The sequence below is a fragment of the Drosophila ananassae genome, chromosome XR (assembly GCF_017639315.1).
Source record: "Drosophila ananassae strain 14024-0371.13 chromosome XR, ASM1763931v2, whole genome shotgun sequence".
Lineage (NCBI taxonomy): Eukaryota > Metazoa > Arthropoda > Insecta > Diptera > Drosophilidae > Drosophila > Drosophila ananassae.
Window position 1 is genome coordinate 20,187,659 of NC_057932.1, and position 16,724 is coordinate 20,204,382.

The following is a 16,724-nucleotide window of genomic DNA, read 5'->3' on the forward strand; positions in this document are numbered from 1 at the left end:
TTGCTAATTATAGTTGAGTGGGTTTTGGTTCAGTGAGTTTTGTGGTTCAAATGGAATTACGGATTATTTTTATTTTCGACTTTTTTTAAATAGTATTGAAACAATTACTAGATTTTTAGCTGCTTTGTTTAGTTATATTTGAGTACCGAGTATAAATCATAAAATGAACATCTTAACTTAAATGCAAAAAAGGGAAATTGCAGACTTCCTTTTTCCCCAAAAATTATACAAGTGGGCGGATCATTTTAAGGAAATCATAATGAATGGGTGGCTTGGACCAAAGACTAAAGATTTGGCCATTTTTCGACCAAATCACACGGAAACTTCTTGTTCTCTGAACCCAAAAACAGGAGCAATCAGTGGGGCATTTGACTCGGCCTTTTCATCAAGTCACTCGAGTGCAAAGGACCAAGGCAACTGGATACAGGATACAGGATACAGGACTTGGGCGACGCTGCGGCTAGATGCCACAAAAACTTTCCATTTTGGCCAATCACCAAAGAAATACTTGGCCAAATTACTAAATCCCCCCTCCGGAAAAGTGGGCGTTGCGCAGAATTTTCTGAAAATTCTGTGACCAAAATGTATATGTATCTAGAATAAATATATATCAGCAAATATGCTGGTAATGCAATTATGGTTTGGTCTTTGGATAGCGATTTAATTGACAATGCAAATTGAATCAACATTTGTAACTGTCTAATCGAATTAGCCTTAAGAGAATGTCCTTGGCATTTGTTGGAACAGTTCTCCTCCTGGCCCATAATTCAATTTCTGATTCAACCGAAGGGTTGAAGGGCTCCTCTCCTTCTCCGATTCTCCCACAAAACTGCTTTTTGATTATCAGGAAGAGTTACTTGACTCCTTGCAGTGAGAGAAACTATTGTGTTTCATTCTATTTCAGTCTTTTCTTAAAGTCATTTTATTAATATTTATACCTGGTACTCTTAAACTACTTTATTGGCTTTGAATCTATGCATATTTAATTGTTAATGGGTTAATAATAATTTAGAAAATATTTCTTTACTGTTTTTTACATTTCATACTCGGACAGTAGTTTCTGGGAAATGTGTTTGAATTTTAAGGCTTCTTTGTTAGTTATCTAATCAGTTTCATTATTTATTATTATTATTTTTTACTTATAGAGTAGTGTTTTAAAAGGGAGATAATGAATAAGAAAGTATTGAAACTATCCTAGAAAAATAGTTAAATTAATTATTTTTAATATTTCAACTCATGGAGTACTTTCATATAAGAAAACAGTGATGACAAGGACTTTAATTTAAACCTTTTTATTACTTTGCATTATATGAAAAATAATACATGGATTTAAAAATCCATTTCTTAGTATTATGGACTATGAATAAATTTCTCCCAGTGCAAAATCAGATTTTGGCTTTGAGGTTTCTGCTGGACTTGAGTTTTTTGGTCCAGCTCAGCAAATAAACTTGGCGTTTTCACTGCGGCACTCAAATGCAGGCTAAAAGGTTGCAGCAAAGTGGTTCCGGGCCCAGGGTGGTGCCAAGGGTGCTACAGTGTGGTGCCGTGTGGTTCTGTGGCGCAATGTCCAGACATTTGAGTGGACCTAACCACTGGAACGTGCCTTAACTTATAAAATGTGGCTGCCAGTTGCAGTCCCTGGCTGCAAAATGTGAATTATTTAAACAAATATAAACGAAATGTGAATGCTCTATTAACTGATGGGGATTTAAATTATTATTTTTTTTAAATTAATTAAATTAAAATTAATGGAATGACTGTTTAGGCTTAGAAAAGCTTAAGATGAGAGTATATGGGCGCTTTTGGAGCGCCACCTGTTGTTGACTGTTGGTGGCGGCGAATTAGGACGAAACACTCGAGATATCCTTGTGGCTGTGAAGCAGCCGTAGCATCCTTGCGTCGCACAATTGCCGACATTAAGACGCTGGCAATGTGTAATAACTGGCAGCTTGAGATTTAGATGAAGGACACGAACGAGCCGCAGGACTTAGATGTGAGATTGAAAAGCAAGGATACACAGGCGGCAGCCGGAGATGGCAGGACTTTTGGTTTAAGAGCTCTGACAGGACGCTGAGCTGGCGAATGCGGAAGCGGAAGCGGAGCCAAGAATGTGACAATGCTGAGCCCATTTGACATGAGCATGATATAATAAAAACCGCAAACAAGTAATGCCTATGAACCACGCCTCTCAGCTGCCTCCCCTGCCCACTGCCACGCCCCACTACACAAGCGCCTGGTGGTCTAGTATCCTGCAAAGGACAACAAGAGATTGGATGGCTGCTGACTATTCAAGTGCATGTCCATTTTTTTGTTGGGCCACTCAGAAAAGATATTTTTTAATGGGTTTTGTAAATTAAAATATAAAATATAAAATACAAAATAATAATATAAAATAATAAGCAAATAATAAATAAATTTAACAAGTACCTGGTATGAGTTTTAATCTAAATAAAAATTATTTAAAACCCTAATTCCCAAGTTCTAATTTCCTCGAAATCAGTTCCTAGAAATCAGTATTTTTCCTCAATTTAACCCCGTAATTTTTTCTCCCTGTGTAATCCTTGTGGCAGTGGGCAAGCCGTTATCCTTTGGCGTGATTAAGCCACAAGTGCGTGACATTTTAATGCGACATTTATGCCCAGGACAAGAGATTATTATTGAAAATGCGCGACCGGCTCGGCTCGCGTGACAACAATGGCAGTAAAAATCCGCAGGCGGAGTGGGAGTAGAAAAAGGGAGTAGAAATAGGAGTCGGAGGAGGAGGGCACTGCAAGGATAACAACACAACTTGCTTAACGCCAAGGCGGAGAGCTTATTTATTTATCTTTCGGCCAGAACTGACATTCGACTGACAACTTTTGTGGCGAAGAAGAAATAGTCCAAGACCATGCCATGTCCATGTCCTGTCACAGGATTCTGACGTCGCGTAAGCCAAACGAAATCCCAGAAAAAATATTTAATTAAAAGCCAAAAGGAGTAGCCTCAAGGATAATGCATTCCCAGTCCATTCCGACTTCAAATCCAATGTCTAATGAGGAAAACAAAATGAAAGCCAACAGAGTAATCGATATTTTGATGAAGAGTTGCTCTCCGCTGGTAATCGATATGTGTGTGGGGGCACTTGTTATCGATAATGCGTAAACAACTCTGAAGGATAATAATATCCTGTTTTATGGGAGTGTGTCGGTTGAGTTTTATGACCGCCATTCGATGAGATATGGAATATATATAATATTTGAGGGAAATATAACACCCAGAATGTGGTGCTATTTATTAAGCTGTAAAGTAAATGATACTTGTTGGTCATAAATACTCCATCCTGTGGCTTTAACTTTGCAGGAAAATGTTACTTTAAGATTCAAATAATAATACATATTTTTTCCATACTCGTTAAAATATTTAAAAAAGTGCAGAGCAATTTAAAAGCGATTTTTTAGGAACTGCAGATGTGATTTTTTCATCCAGCCATCTGTCATCCAGCCCTCCATCATAATCCAGTGGATTATTTATCGTCCTTCTTTTTTAAAGCCGTTCATAGTTGTTGGACTTATTTGCTTGATTGCACCTGGAAAAGCCAAAAAGCCAAACCAATTTCATTCAAAACTCCAAAAACTGGACTTATCTTTTTTTCTATTTTTTGTTTTTTTGTTTTTTGGCTTTGGAAAAATGTTTGCACAGGATCAACATTTACATCGAAATCATAACATGTCAACACACACATTTTGTAATGCACCAAAACTAACCAAAAATAATAATAAAAGCGAGGTCCTGCCACTGACTGCCAGCAGAAAAAAAAGGAGGAGTGGCAGGACTACGGGCAAATAATGCAAATGCAAATGAATTCGCGACAGCGGGATGTCGGAATGTTTGCTCGGAATTTCGATGTCCATGTCCATGTCCGTGTGGTCCCTGGTCGTGAGTCCTTGGTCCTTGGAACAGGTGTTCCACTAGCTTCTTTATGCCAATAAAAACCACACACACACACATGTGTGTGTATGAAAATGTAATAACAAAGTTGCCGGCATTGTTTTTTATGGCCTTTTTGTCATTGCGTTGCCCGTGTGTGTTTGTCTGAATGTAAAAAACTATTTACCCAAAAACTCCACTACTCCTCCTTCTCCTTCTCCAGGAGCTCCTTTCCAGGTCCTTTGGCTCATACTGCCCCTCTTGGCCCGCCAAGTGCCACAATGGTCACAAAAACTCCAAATAAGCAGGGTGAATCGGTTCGAAAATATTTTTAATTATTAACTATATACAAAATATTATATATACAATTTTAAATGTTTAATATTTTAGCTAAGAAGTCCTACATTTTTTTTAGACAATTTACTTTCTTCAAATTAAAGCAAAGAAGCTTAAAACTAAAGTGTTTTAAGAATTCTTGTTTAGAAAATGTGTTTAATTTGCTTTAACTATATTTTAAACTAAAATATTTCTTCTAAAAAAATGACAATTTATACTATTATATACTAAACTAAATAATAATCAAATTCAGAGGTTTTCTTGTTTTAATCTTAAGATATTAAATAATTTTAATTTAAAACCTTATTCTAGCAACATATTCCAAATAAAAATGCCTAGACTTTGATTAAAGATACAATTGATTTGAAAATATTAAAAATAACCTAATACCGTAAAAATAAATAAAAATTGGTAAAAAACGGAGTAACCCTAGTGGTAACCACCTTTTTTGTTTTTAAAAGCGAGATTTCGCATGTAATATCAGTTTGCGGAAAGTAACCGCACAACGCTGAAAAGTATGCAACGTTTTCGGACCCTCCTGCAGCGAAGGACGCCGAGTCCTGCAGGACTATCCGGTTGTCTCATATCCCAGCAACCAGATCTCTATACATAAATATATATATATATATATGTGGATATGTATATATATTCCATGTGCATTGGAATCGGTGGCTCCCGTCAGCGTTTTCATTTCAAATTCAAATGCTGTTTGCATAAAAAACGAGCCAAGACATCGCCCAGGACTTCTGCATAGACAGCCCCCTCCCTCCCCTTGTTTACCCTTCTAACTCGCACCGCCCCCCTTTTGCACTGTCCATGTCCGACAAAAAACTGGCGAATTTAGGGGGGGAAGCCCATGGAAATAGTGACAATAGCAACAAACGGTTGGCTGACGAGATGGATGAATGGACACTAAGTGCACCTAAAAAAAAAGGGTAATTTTTCCATAAAATAATAATACATTTATCATAGAGTTAATACGTATACATTTTTAAATTATAAAAAATATTTGAAAATATTTTTCAGGCTCTCAAAAATGAGTTTAAAAGCGAGAGCTTTGATTTTGAATTGATTTTAGTTAAAATATAATATTCAAATCAGTGTTATATTTAAGATCAGATTTTTTCTCAGTGCCTCAGAGGGGGTAGTGCACCGACCAGATTGTTGGCAGTGTCATTGGCCTCCATTTCCCAAAAAAAAAGGACGAAAAAAATCGAAGCGAAATTTCCAAAGACGTTTCCTTTTTTTTTTTTGGAAAAAGGGGGGAAAGCAGTGGAGAAAAGGGAGAAAAAGTGAGAAAAAAAGGGGAGGTAGCCAGCTGGCAGTCGCTTTGCATGTTGGTGTTGGGTTAAGTGGATTGTTTACTTTGATTACAAAAATATGGCAAATGTTTGCACGTTTGATGTCTCACTATGCGAGTGTGTGTGTGAATTGAATGTGTGTGTGTGTCTGTGTGGGTGTGTGAGTGCTTAGTGAGTGTGTGTGAGTGCAAGGATGCAATGGAGATGATAAAAAGCTTAAGGGAACCAGAGATATAGAAGCCAAAGTGCCGCAAATAAGATGAACTTGGTAACTTGGCTTTCGATTATTTTTGATTCAATTATTTTTTAGGGATTGTTTTAAATTTTACATAATATACAAATAATATTATATATAACATAATAAATATATAGAATAATTTAAGGACAAGTATTCCTGTTGAAGTATCGGGTATAAATATTTGTTTGAAAAAAGTCACAAAATAAATTATTTTTTCTGGAAAAAGTAGTATATATTATTTTCTTTTAATTACTAAGCTATAAAAAAATATACTGTATAAGTATTAATTAAGGACTTACAAAAAAACTCCTTAAAAGACAATAACAAATTTTAAGATTTAGAAAAAACTGAAAAATACCGAAATATACCGAATATTTTTTGAAAAAACCCTGGCATCTCTAGACCAAACAATGCCATGGAGCACTCGTGCCCATCCACAAATATTTACATGCAGACAGAAACTAAAAAAAGAGACAGCTGTAGGAAAAGAGAAAGAGAGGGGTGTCAGAGGGAGAGGGAGAGGGAGAGGGAGGAAGTACAGTCAGTCAGCGAGACAAATGGCGTTTGCCTTGGCGCGTTTGTGAAATCCGAAAGCTAACATTATTACAAAAACAAAGATAAAAACGACAAGTTATACATTTGACTTTGGTTTCTATTTTTATGATTTTTACATTTTCAACTTGACCCCCCGAGGAGGAGGGGGAGAGTCCTTTTCGTCCTTGCTGGTTGGCTGCATTTTTATTGTCCTGAGCCTGCGAACCGCTCACCAAACGCCAGCTGCATAGAGAGAAACTGTTGATTGTGCCTGGCACTAGCCAGGATACAGGATACAGACAATGGTGGTCATTCAGGTGAAAGGATCGAAAAGGACCAATGCAATTCTTTAAAAAGAGTCGTTTTCGAACTTTGAAAGGATAATAAATAGCTGCTACTTGGGTTAAAAATTGGACAAAAAATCATTAAAGAAAAAGTATTCTAGTAACTTGAAATAATTAAGAACAATAGAAACTAATATTTATTTGTTTAGTTTTTTGAGTTTAAGACTGACAAGTATCGGGTATAGTTATAGTTATGATATAATTTCATTGAAAAGCCTCTCTAATAGCCTCTTTTTTCCACTTTTTCATGTTCCAAAAGCCCTTTTAAATATTTATTTTCAGAAAATACATAATAATACTACATGATTTAGCCAAAATGCCCCCTATTTCTAGCCCAGGACACCCCCAGGCCTCATGTGGGTCACGTCATCGAAAAGGTCAAAGGCACCGGGTCGGTCCGGCCTGGCTATTTGCATTTTTTTTCACTGTTTGCAACTGTTTGCTTTCGCCAGAAACTAATTTTGACAGGCCAATTTTGAAAAAAAGGGGTTAAAGGCTATGGCTTTTATTGGAAAAATTTGTATTTGTTTGGGCGAGTGAGAGGACATGGGGGGTGAAGGGGAAAATCTCAAAAGGACACGCCCACAATGTCAAATAGTTTTCATTCTTAGAGTCCTCCGGTTGCATTTTATTTTATTAATGGGAATTATTTTGTATTTCATCCAGCGGAGGATAAAGTGTTGGCTGTTTTTGTATTTGTAGGAAAAAAAAAAAGGATGCGTCCGAAGGACGGTGAACAGGATGGGAGCCATTTGTTTGCACGCGAGTGGCAAGTGGCCCACGGGGCGTATGCGCTATATAATTTTTCTCGCGCTCTTGGCGGTCTTCCTGCCACAATGCCACGCCCCCAACCGCCCATCCGCCCATCCGCCCACGAAAAGCGTCCAGCAAAGACCACATGTCGCTCATGATTAATTGAAAGATTTTCCACCAACTTTCCACTCTTGTTTTTTTGTTGTTTTTGGGGCTTTTCTATTATTTCTTTGGAATATTTCCTTTCTTTTATGTTTTTTTTTATTGTTTTTTTATGTGTTTTGATTAATGAATGAGGATGGAGAAAATTTAAATAAATTTAGAAGAATATTAAATTGTATTATTAATGGGATTTTTATTTCAAATCTGCGTTTTGGATAGTTTTCTTAAATTGTTTCGATTCTTACTTTTTCTTTATTGTTTCAAAAGAGTGTTCTGTTTTAAAATATTATGTTTTTATCTAAGGCTTCTTGAGTATATTTTTTTGTTTGTTTATGGATTTATAAGATTTTTTAAGCTTAAATAATTTTTATCATAAATTTATATGGTAATTTTGATCATAATTACAGCATAACTATCCTATCCTTTATTCCTTGTATCTATAGAGTCTATAGTCTAATCTATTACATTTTCATATATAAGTAGTACATATACAAGTAGTATTTTATTCTTAAAATTCTGAGAAAAGCAACTAATTAAGTAACATCCACTATACACTCTAAAACACTCGACTAAACAATGTTTGAAATGGCCCCGAAGAGATGGCCGAGACTGATAGTGATTGCTTTCCAAATGACTCGCCATATAGACATTACCCGACTTCCATATAACTATTTATGGGACAGGCCCTCTGTTCCCCTTGCTTGCGGCATACCCATTAAAATAATTTCGAAATGAAGGCGGGTGACAGGTGGAGGCATTTATCAGTCTTGCAATTCTTGTCTTATCGCTTTCTGGCTCTCGGGAGATATGTGCCTCGAGAGGTTGGAGTGGCTTCCGATTATTTGGATATTGGCAGTGGGAAAATGAAGAGCGAGTACATAACACTGGAGCAGTCGATATATCCAGCGCTGGGCGGAGGAGGTAGACCCAATCCCGGCCAGAAACTGACCACCACCCATCTGATTATACTCACCCTGATCGTGGGGACCCTCCTAATAACTCTCTATGGCTACTGGGACGTCATGATGCTGACGGCTCGTGCCACGGATCCTCTTACGGCGGAGCTGAGGAACGAATCCCTCGCCGAGCAACTGCATCGCGAGGTGAGGATACTGTGCTGGGTCCTGACCACGCCCAAGTACCACAAATCGCGGGCGGTGCATGTGATGAGGACGTGGGGCAAGCGCTGCAATAAGATCTACTTCATGACCTCTGCCCCGGACGACGAGCTGCCCACTGTCCTGCTTAAGAAACCGGATCGGTATGAGGTTCTCTGGGGGAAGACCAAGGAGGCGTTCACTTACCTCTACGAGCACAAGCGGGATGAGGCCGACTGGTTCCTCAAGGCGGATGACGACACGTGGGTATTCTAATCTAATCTTCTAAGTTGTTCGACTGACAAGGTTCGTCTGACAGTCTTCCAGTAGTCTCATGGACGTCTTGTAGATTATTCAAAAGTTATCATTTAATATGCAATGTCTCATTTATGGAAATTACTTCCGCAGAAAGCTTTCCCGGATTGGCTTTTCATTTTTCCCATTAACATCCAGTGCTCGAAAAGTCACTTTTAAATAAGCTTCAGCTTCTTTTGCCAACACTACGAAATAGTGCCATCAAAATTAATCCAAAAGGCAGGGTCTTAGGTTGTTTGTTCTGAATTATCTATTTATTTTATAAGATTTTTAGCATAATTTAAGAAAAATAATCAAACTCCGGTTAACTTTGTCGGTTCTGTGATAACTAATTGGTAGTGTTAGAAAGGGCATTTCAAGAATAGACCCAACGAACACCACCAGTGTAGGCAAACAACAAAAAAGCTGATTTCCGCCTGACCTTTTGCCCATAAACTACTAACGATTTAAATGTTTTATTAAATTAAATTGAAACATATTTTAAAAAATCTCTATCCAAAACAGCTATGTTTTTTTGGAGAATATGCGCTATATGTTGTATCCTTATCCCGCGAACACTTCCATTTATTTTGGTTTCAATTACAAAATGGTGGGAGACCACCCAAAGAATGAGGTGAGTTATTAATGAATTAAATATAAATTACTTAATATTATTTCCTAAAACACTGTCCTGTGATTCTGCAGACCTATATGTCGGGGGGCAGTGGCTATGTGTTGTCCCGCGAAGCTCTCAGGACCTTTGTCGAGGGCGTGAATGATCCCGAAAAGTGCCGACAGGAGGACAATAACCCCGAGGACGTGGAAATGGGCAAGTGCCTCTTCAATCTCGGCGTCAAAGCCGGAGACTCTAGGGACAGTCGCCTCCGGAATCGATTCTATCCTGTGGCGCCCTTCGGAGCGCTACTCTCCGGGGATGTGGCCCTGGACTTTTGGCTCTACAAATATGCCTATTACAACTCACGATCGGTTAGCTATTGCCACTTATTATTTCTATATTTAATTTGTTCAATCAGATTTTTCAATCAGTGCCTGGACTGCCTGTCGGACTATCCAGTGGCCTTCCACTACGTGAGCAGCAGGCAGCTCTACGTCTATGACTACTTCAGCTACCAGCTCCAGCTCCAGCTGCCAGGACGCGAAGTGCCGGAGGTGTTGCCCAAGAAGCTCCGCGACCAGGACATCGTGATACCAGATGGTGACAATACCGTAGTTTAGTGATAGGATCCATCTCTTCCCTAAAATCTCGCTGCCTATATTATTTATTTAAAATATTAATTACGAGTTCTTGACCTTCTTCCCTCAAGCTTTAAAAATAAATAAATTATAATTTATATAATTAATAAAAATAAAAACACTTTGAACTGAATTCCTACTGCTGCCGTAACTGCTCTTATGATTTAAATTTTTTAAAATTAAAACAAGCCAAGTAGTCCGTGGAATGAATTTCCTGCGAATCAGTAGGCCATGACTTGAAATTCTGGGAAAAAGTGTTGAGGCGTTGAATGGAAGGCAGGGAGAGCCTCATTCTGTGTCCGACTTTGGAAGCGGTAGCATCGGGTTAGAAAATTTACAAATTATTTATTTTTCCAATAAAAAAAAAAAAAAAGCAGAGATATTTGTAATACAATTTTTATAATGAGTGGTGAGCCGACAAATAAAATTTCCGGATTTTCAGATCTGGAGAAAATGGGTAAGTGCTGTTATTTATTCTATTATTATATTATCTATTCTATTATCCTTGTAGACAAGGACCTGCAGGCTGCTATGGAGGTGGAGCCGAAAAACCTGGACCTGGAGGAAATCGGGAAGCAGATCCTGGAGCAGCCGATTGAGAAACAGGAAATAGAGGCCATGGAGAAGGTGGAGATCTTGCCCATGGAGGAGGACTTCAAGCGTGAGTATCCTTGGCTAGAGTCCTTAATTGGGAAGCCTCAATTATGGAGTATGAACCCTTAGTTTCAGAGGATGATCAGCTTTTTAGTGAGCCAGAGATACTTTTCGAAGAGGAACCCCCGATTGGCAAGGCCGAGATGCCAGAAGCTCCAAAGCCATCCAAAGACGGGCCGAAGAGGAGTCGCTACTGTCCCTGTTCCATGCCCGCTGACGAGGAGATTGCTGCCATGAGCGAGGACGAGTTATTGGACTTCCTCATCGATGTGGTGGTGTTCTTCCCGGAGGATATGCGCCGCCACCTCCTTCCGTACGCCCTGGAGAACCTCAAGAGCCTCAGCAGCCGCATCCTGCTGAAGCTCATCCGCCACATGATGGAGGACTGTGCGCCGGAGGGGAAGCTGACCATTCTGTGCAATCTGGGGCACTGCCGCCGCAAGACCAAGAGCTGCAATCGCATGTACAAGGTGAACCAGAGGCGCCAGCAGCTGGCCAACCAGCCGGTGTTCGGACCCTCTGGCTCTTCAAACGGCAATCTGGTGACCATCAACGCCTCCGGCGACCGCGTGGAAGTACCCATCCCGAGGAAAGTGGCCAAGAGTGTCACCTACAGTGCCCAGACCTGCGCCAAAATATGCGCCATCAACTGCGCCAGGGTCTTCATCGAGGCCCTTGAGAACAACACCCTCATGCTGTCACCCCCGAATCTTCCGAACATGACGGCCAAGAATATCGCCGCCCTGTCCTCCCAGATTGTCGCCAGACTGGTGGCTCCCAAGGGCGCCAAAAGTGGAGCCGAAGGCCCGGACGAAAGCGAGGCTGAGAAGATGATCAAAATAACTGCCGAGGATGTGGCCGTGGTCTCTGCGGATCTACTGTCCCAGCTGGGCATCAACATACCCACCAACAACCTCAAGTCTATGGATATAACCGACGAAGGTGTCAACAGGATTACCTCCCAGCTGATCGCCAAACTGGAGGCTCTAGTCGCCCATAATGGGGCTACCAAGAATGGCGCCAAACATAGTGCGTCGAGTGCCGCCCTAGATGGCGCCACAATTTCCCCAAATGGTGGTGGAATCGATGGAGGCACTCCTTCCAATGGCGGTGCAAAATTGAGTAACGGTGTGGGCAGTTCCAGCGGCAATGGCGATGGGACATTGCCCAACACCGATCATTCCGCTTTCAACACTGGAGAAAGTCCAGCCATTTCGTATCCCCAATTGTCAGAAGAAGAAGCAGATAGGATCTCGGCCGCCATCACAGCGAAAATCACAGGCCAGGATTCTGTGAAACTAAGCGCCCGACTAAGTGCCCGTCAAACAGCCAAGTACTTTGGCACTACTACCGTTGAAATAGCTGCCCTAAATACCTCTGCCGAGACTCAGGCCGCCAACTATGCCGCCAAAGTGGCATCGCAATCGTCCTTCGACGTCCACCACATTCCCAAGATAACGGCAATGGTGTCCGCTCGCAAGGCCGTCACTATGGCCAAACTGCACTGGAAGAAATACGGCGACAGAAGCGGGCTATTGGCCAATTTGGAGAAGCGGAATCCGATGCCGAGGCCGCGCAAGATCATCAGCACGTTGATCGGAGGGATGCAGTTCCGCAAGCGCCCCCACCTGGAGGCCGTCCGCCGGGTCACGCAGGGTTGTGTGCCACATCGCATGGAGAAGCTGGCCGTCACCAAGGTCGTCTACGAGGTCGAGGACGTCGCCGACTATATCTTTGACGAATTGTGCCCATAGAAGCCGTCCAAGAAATGCCAATAAATGAATGGCCATTCAGCTCATTAATTGCTTTTATTTGTTTTTAGATTTTTTAGTTTTAGTTTTTAGTTGCCCCTTAATTTAATTTGTAATTAATTCAAAATAATCATTTAAAATGTAAATATTGTGAATTCGATTCCACTTTCCAATCCAATGCTCACCACGCATTCCCACCATACTCCACTCATGAAGCTCCAATTCCCCACATCCCTCCCCTCCCTCCCCTCCCACACACCTATCCCACCTTGCAGTGGATCCCGTTTGAGCCAAGTTGCAAGCCGGGAGAGCAGAGCGCGATATATCCATCCTCTTTGTTCTCACCTTTGAGGGAGCATGGCTCTGCCACCCACAAGCGCCCACCTCTATTGTGCTCTCTCTCGCTCTGCCCCCAACTTCTTCGTTCCACGATCCCTCGCATGCCATTGACGCGTTGTCGCTCGTCGCGTTCGGTTGGAAAATAAAAGGAGCATCGCTACGCATTTAAAATTTTAATTATCCGCGATTTAATTATTAGTGCCGTTAAATGAAAAAGTTATTTGTGCGCGTGTGTTTGTGTGGTGCGTTGGTGAAGAAAATATTAAAACTAAAAACTAAAATAAAACAATATACGGTAAATTAGCGGTGCTCCTTTTTCGCGATTCTTCGGTGTGCTACTGCGTCTCCTTCATGTAAGTACCCAGTACCTAGGCTTGGGGGAAGCAGTCCCTGGGGAAGAGGGGTCCTATCAGCCAAGATGGCGACCACTATCCCTGTTCCTTTTGCTCCAATCTTCTTTCGCCCAGCGCGTCCCTTTCCACGGCTACTCTGACGTCAGGGCGATGGCGGAGGACTGGAAAATGGAGAAGAAGCACGAAAAGAAGAATGTAATAATGGCAGACCAAAAAGAGACTTTTAAACCAAATAGATCGGGAAAGGAAGGGAACGAGAAAGGACTGCATTGTTCATTCTTCAAAGGACACCTTGGAAGCTCGTCCCGAAATTCTATATTTTTTTGTTTTAAAATTTCAATATCACTTTTTTTTATGTAATTAGGCTGCCACTTTCCAATCGAATGCTCTCCTATCCTCCACAACCTAACGGTACGTTGGGAGCGCAGTGGGCACTCTCTCCACGCTTGAAGTTCCAATTTGCATTCCCCACCTCCCTCCCTCCCTGCCTAACTCACACCATGTAGTGATCCTCTTTTGATTCAAGATGCAAGCCGGGAGAGCAGAGCGCAATTTTTCAACCCTCTCTCTCTGCTCCCAACTTGGAAGGAGCATGGCGTTGCCACCCACTAGCGCCCACCTCTATTGTGCTCTCTCTCGCTCTTCCCCCAACTTCTTCGTTCCACGATCCTCCGTTCCCAATGCGAAATATTGGGAACGGGCCCCCCTTTGGCCCACCCGGATGTCCATATCTCCGCCAATTCTCATCCGATCCTCAAGCGGATGGTTTTAATCGATTTCTGTATCGATTTCCCATCAATCTGCATCAAAATCTCAATGCGAAATATTTTTTAGATTTGTTCTCAAGTTTTCCCATGGGATCCCCTTGGAAATCCCAGAAACCCCCATTTGGCCCACCCGGATGTCCATATCTCCGCCAATTCTCACCCGATCCTCAAGCGGATGGTTTTAATCGATTTCTGTATCGATTTCCCATCAATCTGCTTCAAAATCTCAATGCGAAATATTTTTTAGATTTTTTCTCAACTTTTCCCATGGGATCCCCTGGATTTTCCAGAAACCCCCATTTGGCCCACTGGGATGGCTATATCTCTGCCAATTCTCATCCGATCCTCAAGCGGATGGTTTTAATCGATTTCTGTATCGATTTCCCATCAATCTGCATCAAAATCTTAACGCGAAATATTTTTTAGATTTTTTCTCAAGTTTTCCCTTGGGATCCCCTTGGAAATCCCAGAAACCCCCCTTTGGCCCACTGGGATGGCCATATCTCTGCCAATTCTCATCCGATCCTCAAGCGGATGGTTTTAATCGATTTCTGTATCGATTTCCCATCAATCTGCATCAAAATCTTAACGCGAAATATTTTTTAGATTTTTTCTCAAGTTTTCCCTTGGGATCCCCTTGGAAATCCCAGAAACCCCCCTTTGGCCCACTGGGATGGCCATATCTCTGCCAATTCTCACCCGATCCTCAAGCGGATGGTCTTAATCGATTTCTGTATCGATTTCCCATCAATCTGCATCAAAATCTCAATGCGAAATATTTTTTAGATTTTTTCTCAACTTTTCCCATGGGATCCCTTTGGAAATCCAAGAAACCCCCCTTTGGCCCACCCGGATGTCCATATCTCCGCCAATTCTCATCCGATTCTCAAGCGGATGGTTTTAATCGATTTCTGTATCGATTTACTATCGATCTGCATCAAAATCCCAATGTGAAATATTTTTTAGATTTTTTCTCAACTTTTCCCATGGGATCCCCTTGGAAATCCCAGAAACCCCCATATGGCCCACTGGGATGGCTATATCTCTGCCAATTCTCATCCGATCCTCAAGCGGATGGTCTTAGTCGATTTCTGTATTGATTTCCCATCAATCTGCATCAAAATCTCAATGCGGAATATTTTTTAGATTTTTTCTCAACTTTTCCCATAGGATCCCTTTGAAGAAAGTGATAGAGGCCTGCAAGGATGTCCATATCTCTCCCGGTTTATGTCCGATCTCTGGGATTCCCCACAAACCTGCTCTAAAGTGAGTCGGAATCGGATAATCATTTGTTTCTGCAGATGGCCCTGGCTATTTAATTTTATTCAAAAGTCACTGCTTGTATTTGCCTTAATTACCGGAAGCACTCTCCCAGCTAGTGCCGCCTCCTTGTATCGGGAATAGGGGCTCCTGCCAGATTAAGATTATGCATCGACTAAGTCGCCAAAAGCCAATTGGGCAGCCGGGCACTTGACTCTCATTTTCGTAGGCGGCTAATTAAGGTCGAGCCTCAGTCCTCCAATCCCCCAATCCCCCAATCCCCCAATCCCCCAGTCCTCATCCCTCAATACGCATTTCGATAGAGTTTTCTGGGCTAATTAGGAATTTCCCCGACACTGCCTCCGGAAAAGTCGCCTCAAATGCGAGTGGCATACGAATTTCGCAGCAAGCCACAAAAATTTGGATGGTGGCTGGTGGGTGGTGGGTGGTGGCCAGTTGGCAGTATTGTTTCAACCGACGAACCAGACAATTTCCGCTCGTAAAAGTGGTCCACCGTCTGGTCGGCCAGGACACGAGGCGGGGGGTGGAGGGGGGGCAGTGTCCTTGTGGCCACTGTAATTAATACCAAAATAATTGTATTTGGATAACACAAACGTAATCAAGATTAATTGAGTAACAGCAGGTAGTTTGCATAATTAGAGCGCAGACAGTGGAGAGGCATTCTCCATTCTCCACTCCCCTTTCTCCTTTCTCCACTCTCCACTCTCTCCAAAACATAATTTGCATTTTCAACTGCCCGCCAGGTTGGAAACCAGAGTTCAGAGGTCACTTTTTCACAAAAGGTATGGTAGTCCCTGAAACCAAGTCTATTTTTTATTCCTTTCATGAAAGACAGTAAAGATAAAGGATACTTTTTTGGACAAAATATCCTTTGGATCGAATATCCTGCCAACCTGATCCACTGTCCCACTGTAGTGTGTGAGGGGGGGGAGGCCCACAAATCATTTTCAGTTTGTACAATTTCTATGTCAACTCGTGTTGGCTTTTCTTTTCCATTTTCCCTTTTCCATCCCTTTTCCCACCCACCCACACACATGCAGGGAGGTCCTTGCTGCTCGACTGCACTTCCGGCCTTCTGGGCCGCCCCGCCACTGCCTGTTGAACCATGCAGTTGCACTGCCACACCCCACCCCCGCCGGCATTTCCGGCCCTCGGGCCAACCTGCCACTGCCCAGAAACACCAGACTCCCTAGTACTTGAGTTGTTCCTTCATGAGGAATATTAGATATATAGATATAGGAGATATAGGAGATATATAGGTAGAGAAATATGGAATAGAATAATAAAAGAATGTGAAAAGTACAGGCCACAAAGGTAGTCATTATGGAACTACTATTATGATATTTGAAGAGGTATTATA

The 16,724-nt window shown here is 41.7% G+C and overlaps 2 protein-coding genes across 3 annotated transcripts; both read left to right on the plus strand.

Annotated features, from left to right (window-relative positions):
• Positions 1-8,404: 8,404 nt before the first annotated feature.
• LOC6498809 (glycoprotein-N-acetylgalactosamine 3-beta-galactosyltransferase 1) lies at positions 8,405-10,352 on the plus strand. 2 transcript variants are annotated; one of them, XM_001967265.4, is made up of 4 exons: positions 8,405-8,934; positions 9,491-9,599; positions 9,671-9,952; positions 10,013-10,352. In XM_001967265.4, exons 1-4 carry the CDS (start codon positions 8,438-8,440, stop codon positions 10,199-10,201), a joined length of 1,077 nt encoding a protein of 358 aa, XP_001967301.3. In that variant the 5' UTR covers positions 8,405-8,437; the 3' UTR covers positions 10,202-10,352. The 2 variants fall into 2 exon arrangements, with proteins under 2 accessions (XP_001967301.3, XP_032308310.1); XM_032452419.2 differs by having other exon boundaries at positions 10,000-10,317.
• A 131-nt stretch (positions 10,353-10,483) lies between these two features.
• LOC6498810 lies at positions 10,484-12,675 on the plus strand. Its single transcript, XM_001967266.4, has 3 exons — positions 10,484-10,676; positions 10,731-10,880; positions 10,943-12,675. The coding sequence occupies exons 1-3, from the start codon at positions 10,622-10,624 to the stop codon at positions 12,625-12,627; spliced, it is 1,890 nt and encodes a 629-aa protein (XP_001967302.2). The 5' UTR covers positions 10,484-10,621; the 3' UTR covers positions 12,628-12,675.
• The last annotated feature ends 4,049 nt before the right edge of the window (positions 12,676-16,724 follow it).

Coding starts and splice junctions, on each gene's coding strand:
- LOC6498810 (XM_001967266.4), top strand. CDS start 10,622: ATGAGTGGTGAGCCGACAAATAAAATTTCCGGATTTTCAGATCTGGAG. Junction 10,677..10,730: donor TTCAGATCTGGAGAAAATGG/GTAAGTGCTGTT, acceptor TTATCCTTGTAG/ACAAGGACCTGCAGGCTGCT. Junction 10,881..10,942: donor CATGGAGGAGGACTTCAAGC/GTGAGTATCCTT, acceptor ATGAACCCTTAG/TTTCAGAGGATGATCAGCTT.
- LOC6498809 (XM_001967265.4), top strand. CDS start 8,438: ATGAAGAGCGAGTACATAACACTGGAGCAGTCGATATATCCAGCGCTG. Junction 8,935..9,490: donor CTCAAGGCGGATGACGACAC/GTGGGTATTCTA, acceptor TATCCAAAACAG/CTATGTTTTTTTGGAGAATA. Junction 9,600..9,670: donor GAGACCACCCAAAGAATGAG/GTGAGTTATTAA, acceptor GTGATTCTGCAG/ACCTATATGTCGGGGGGCAG.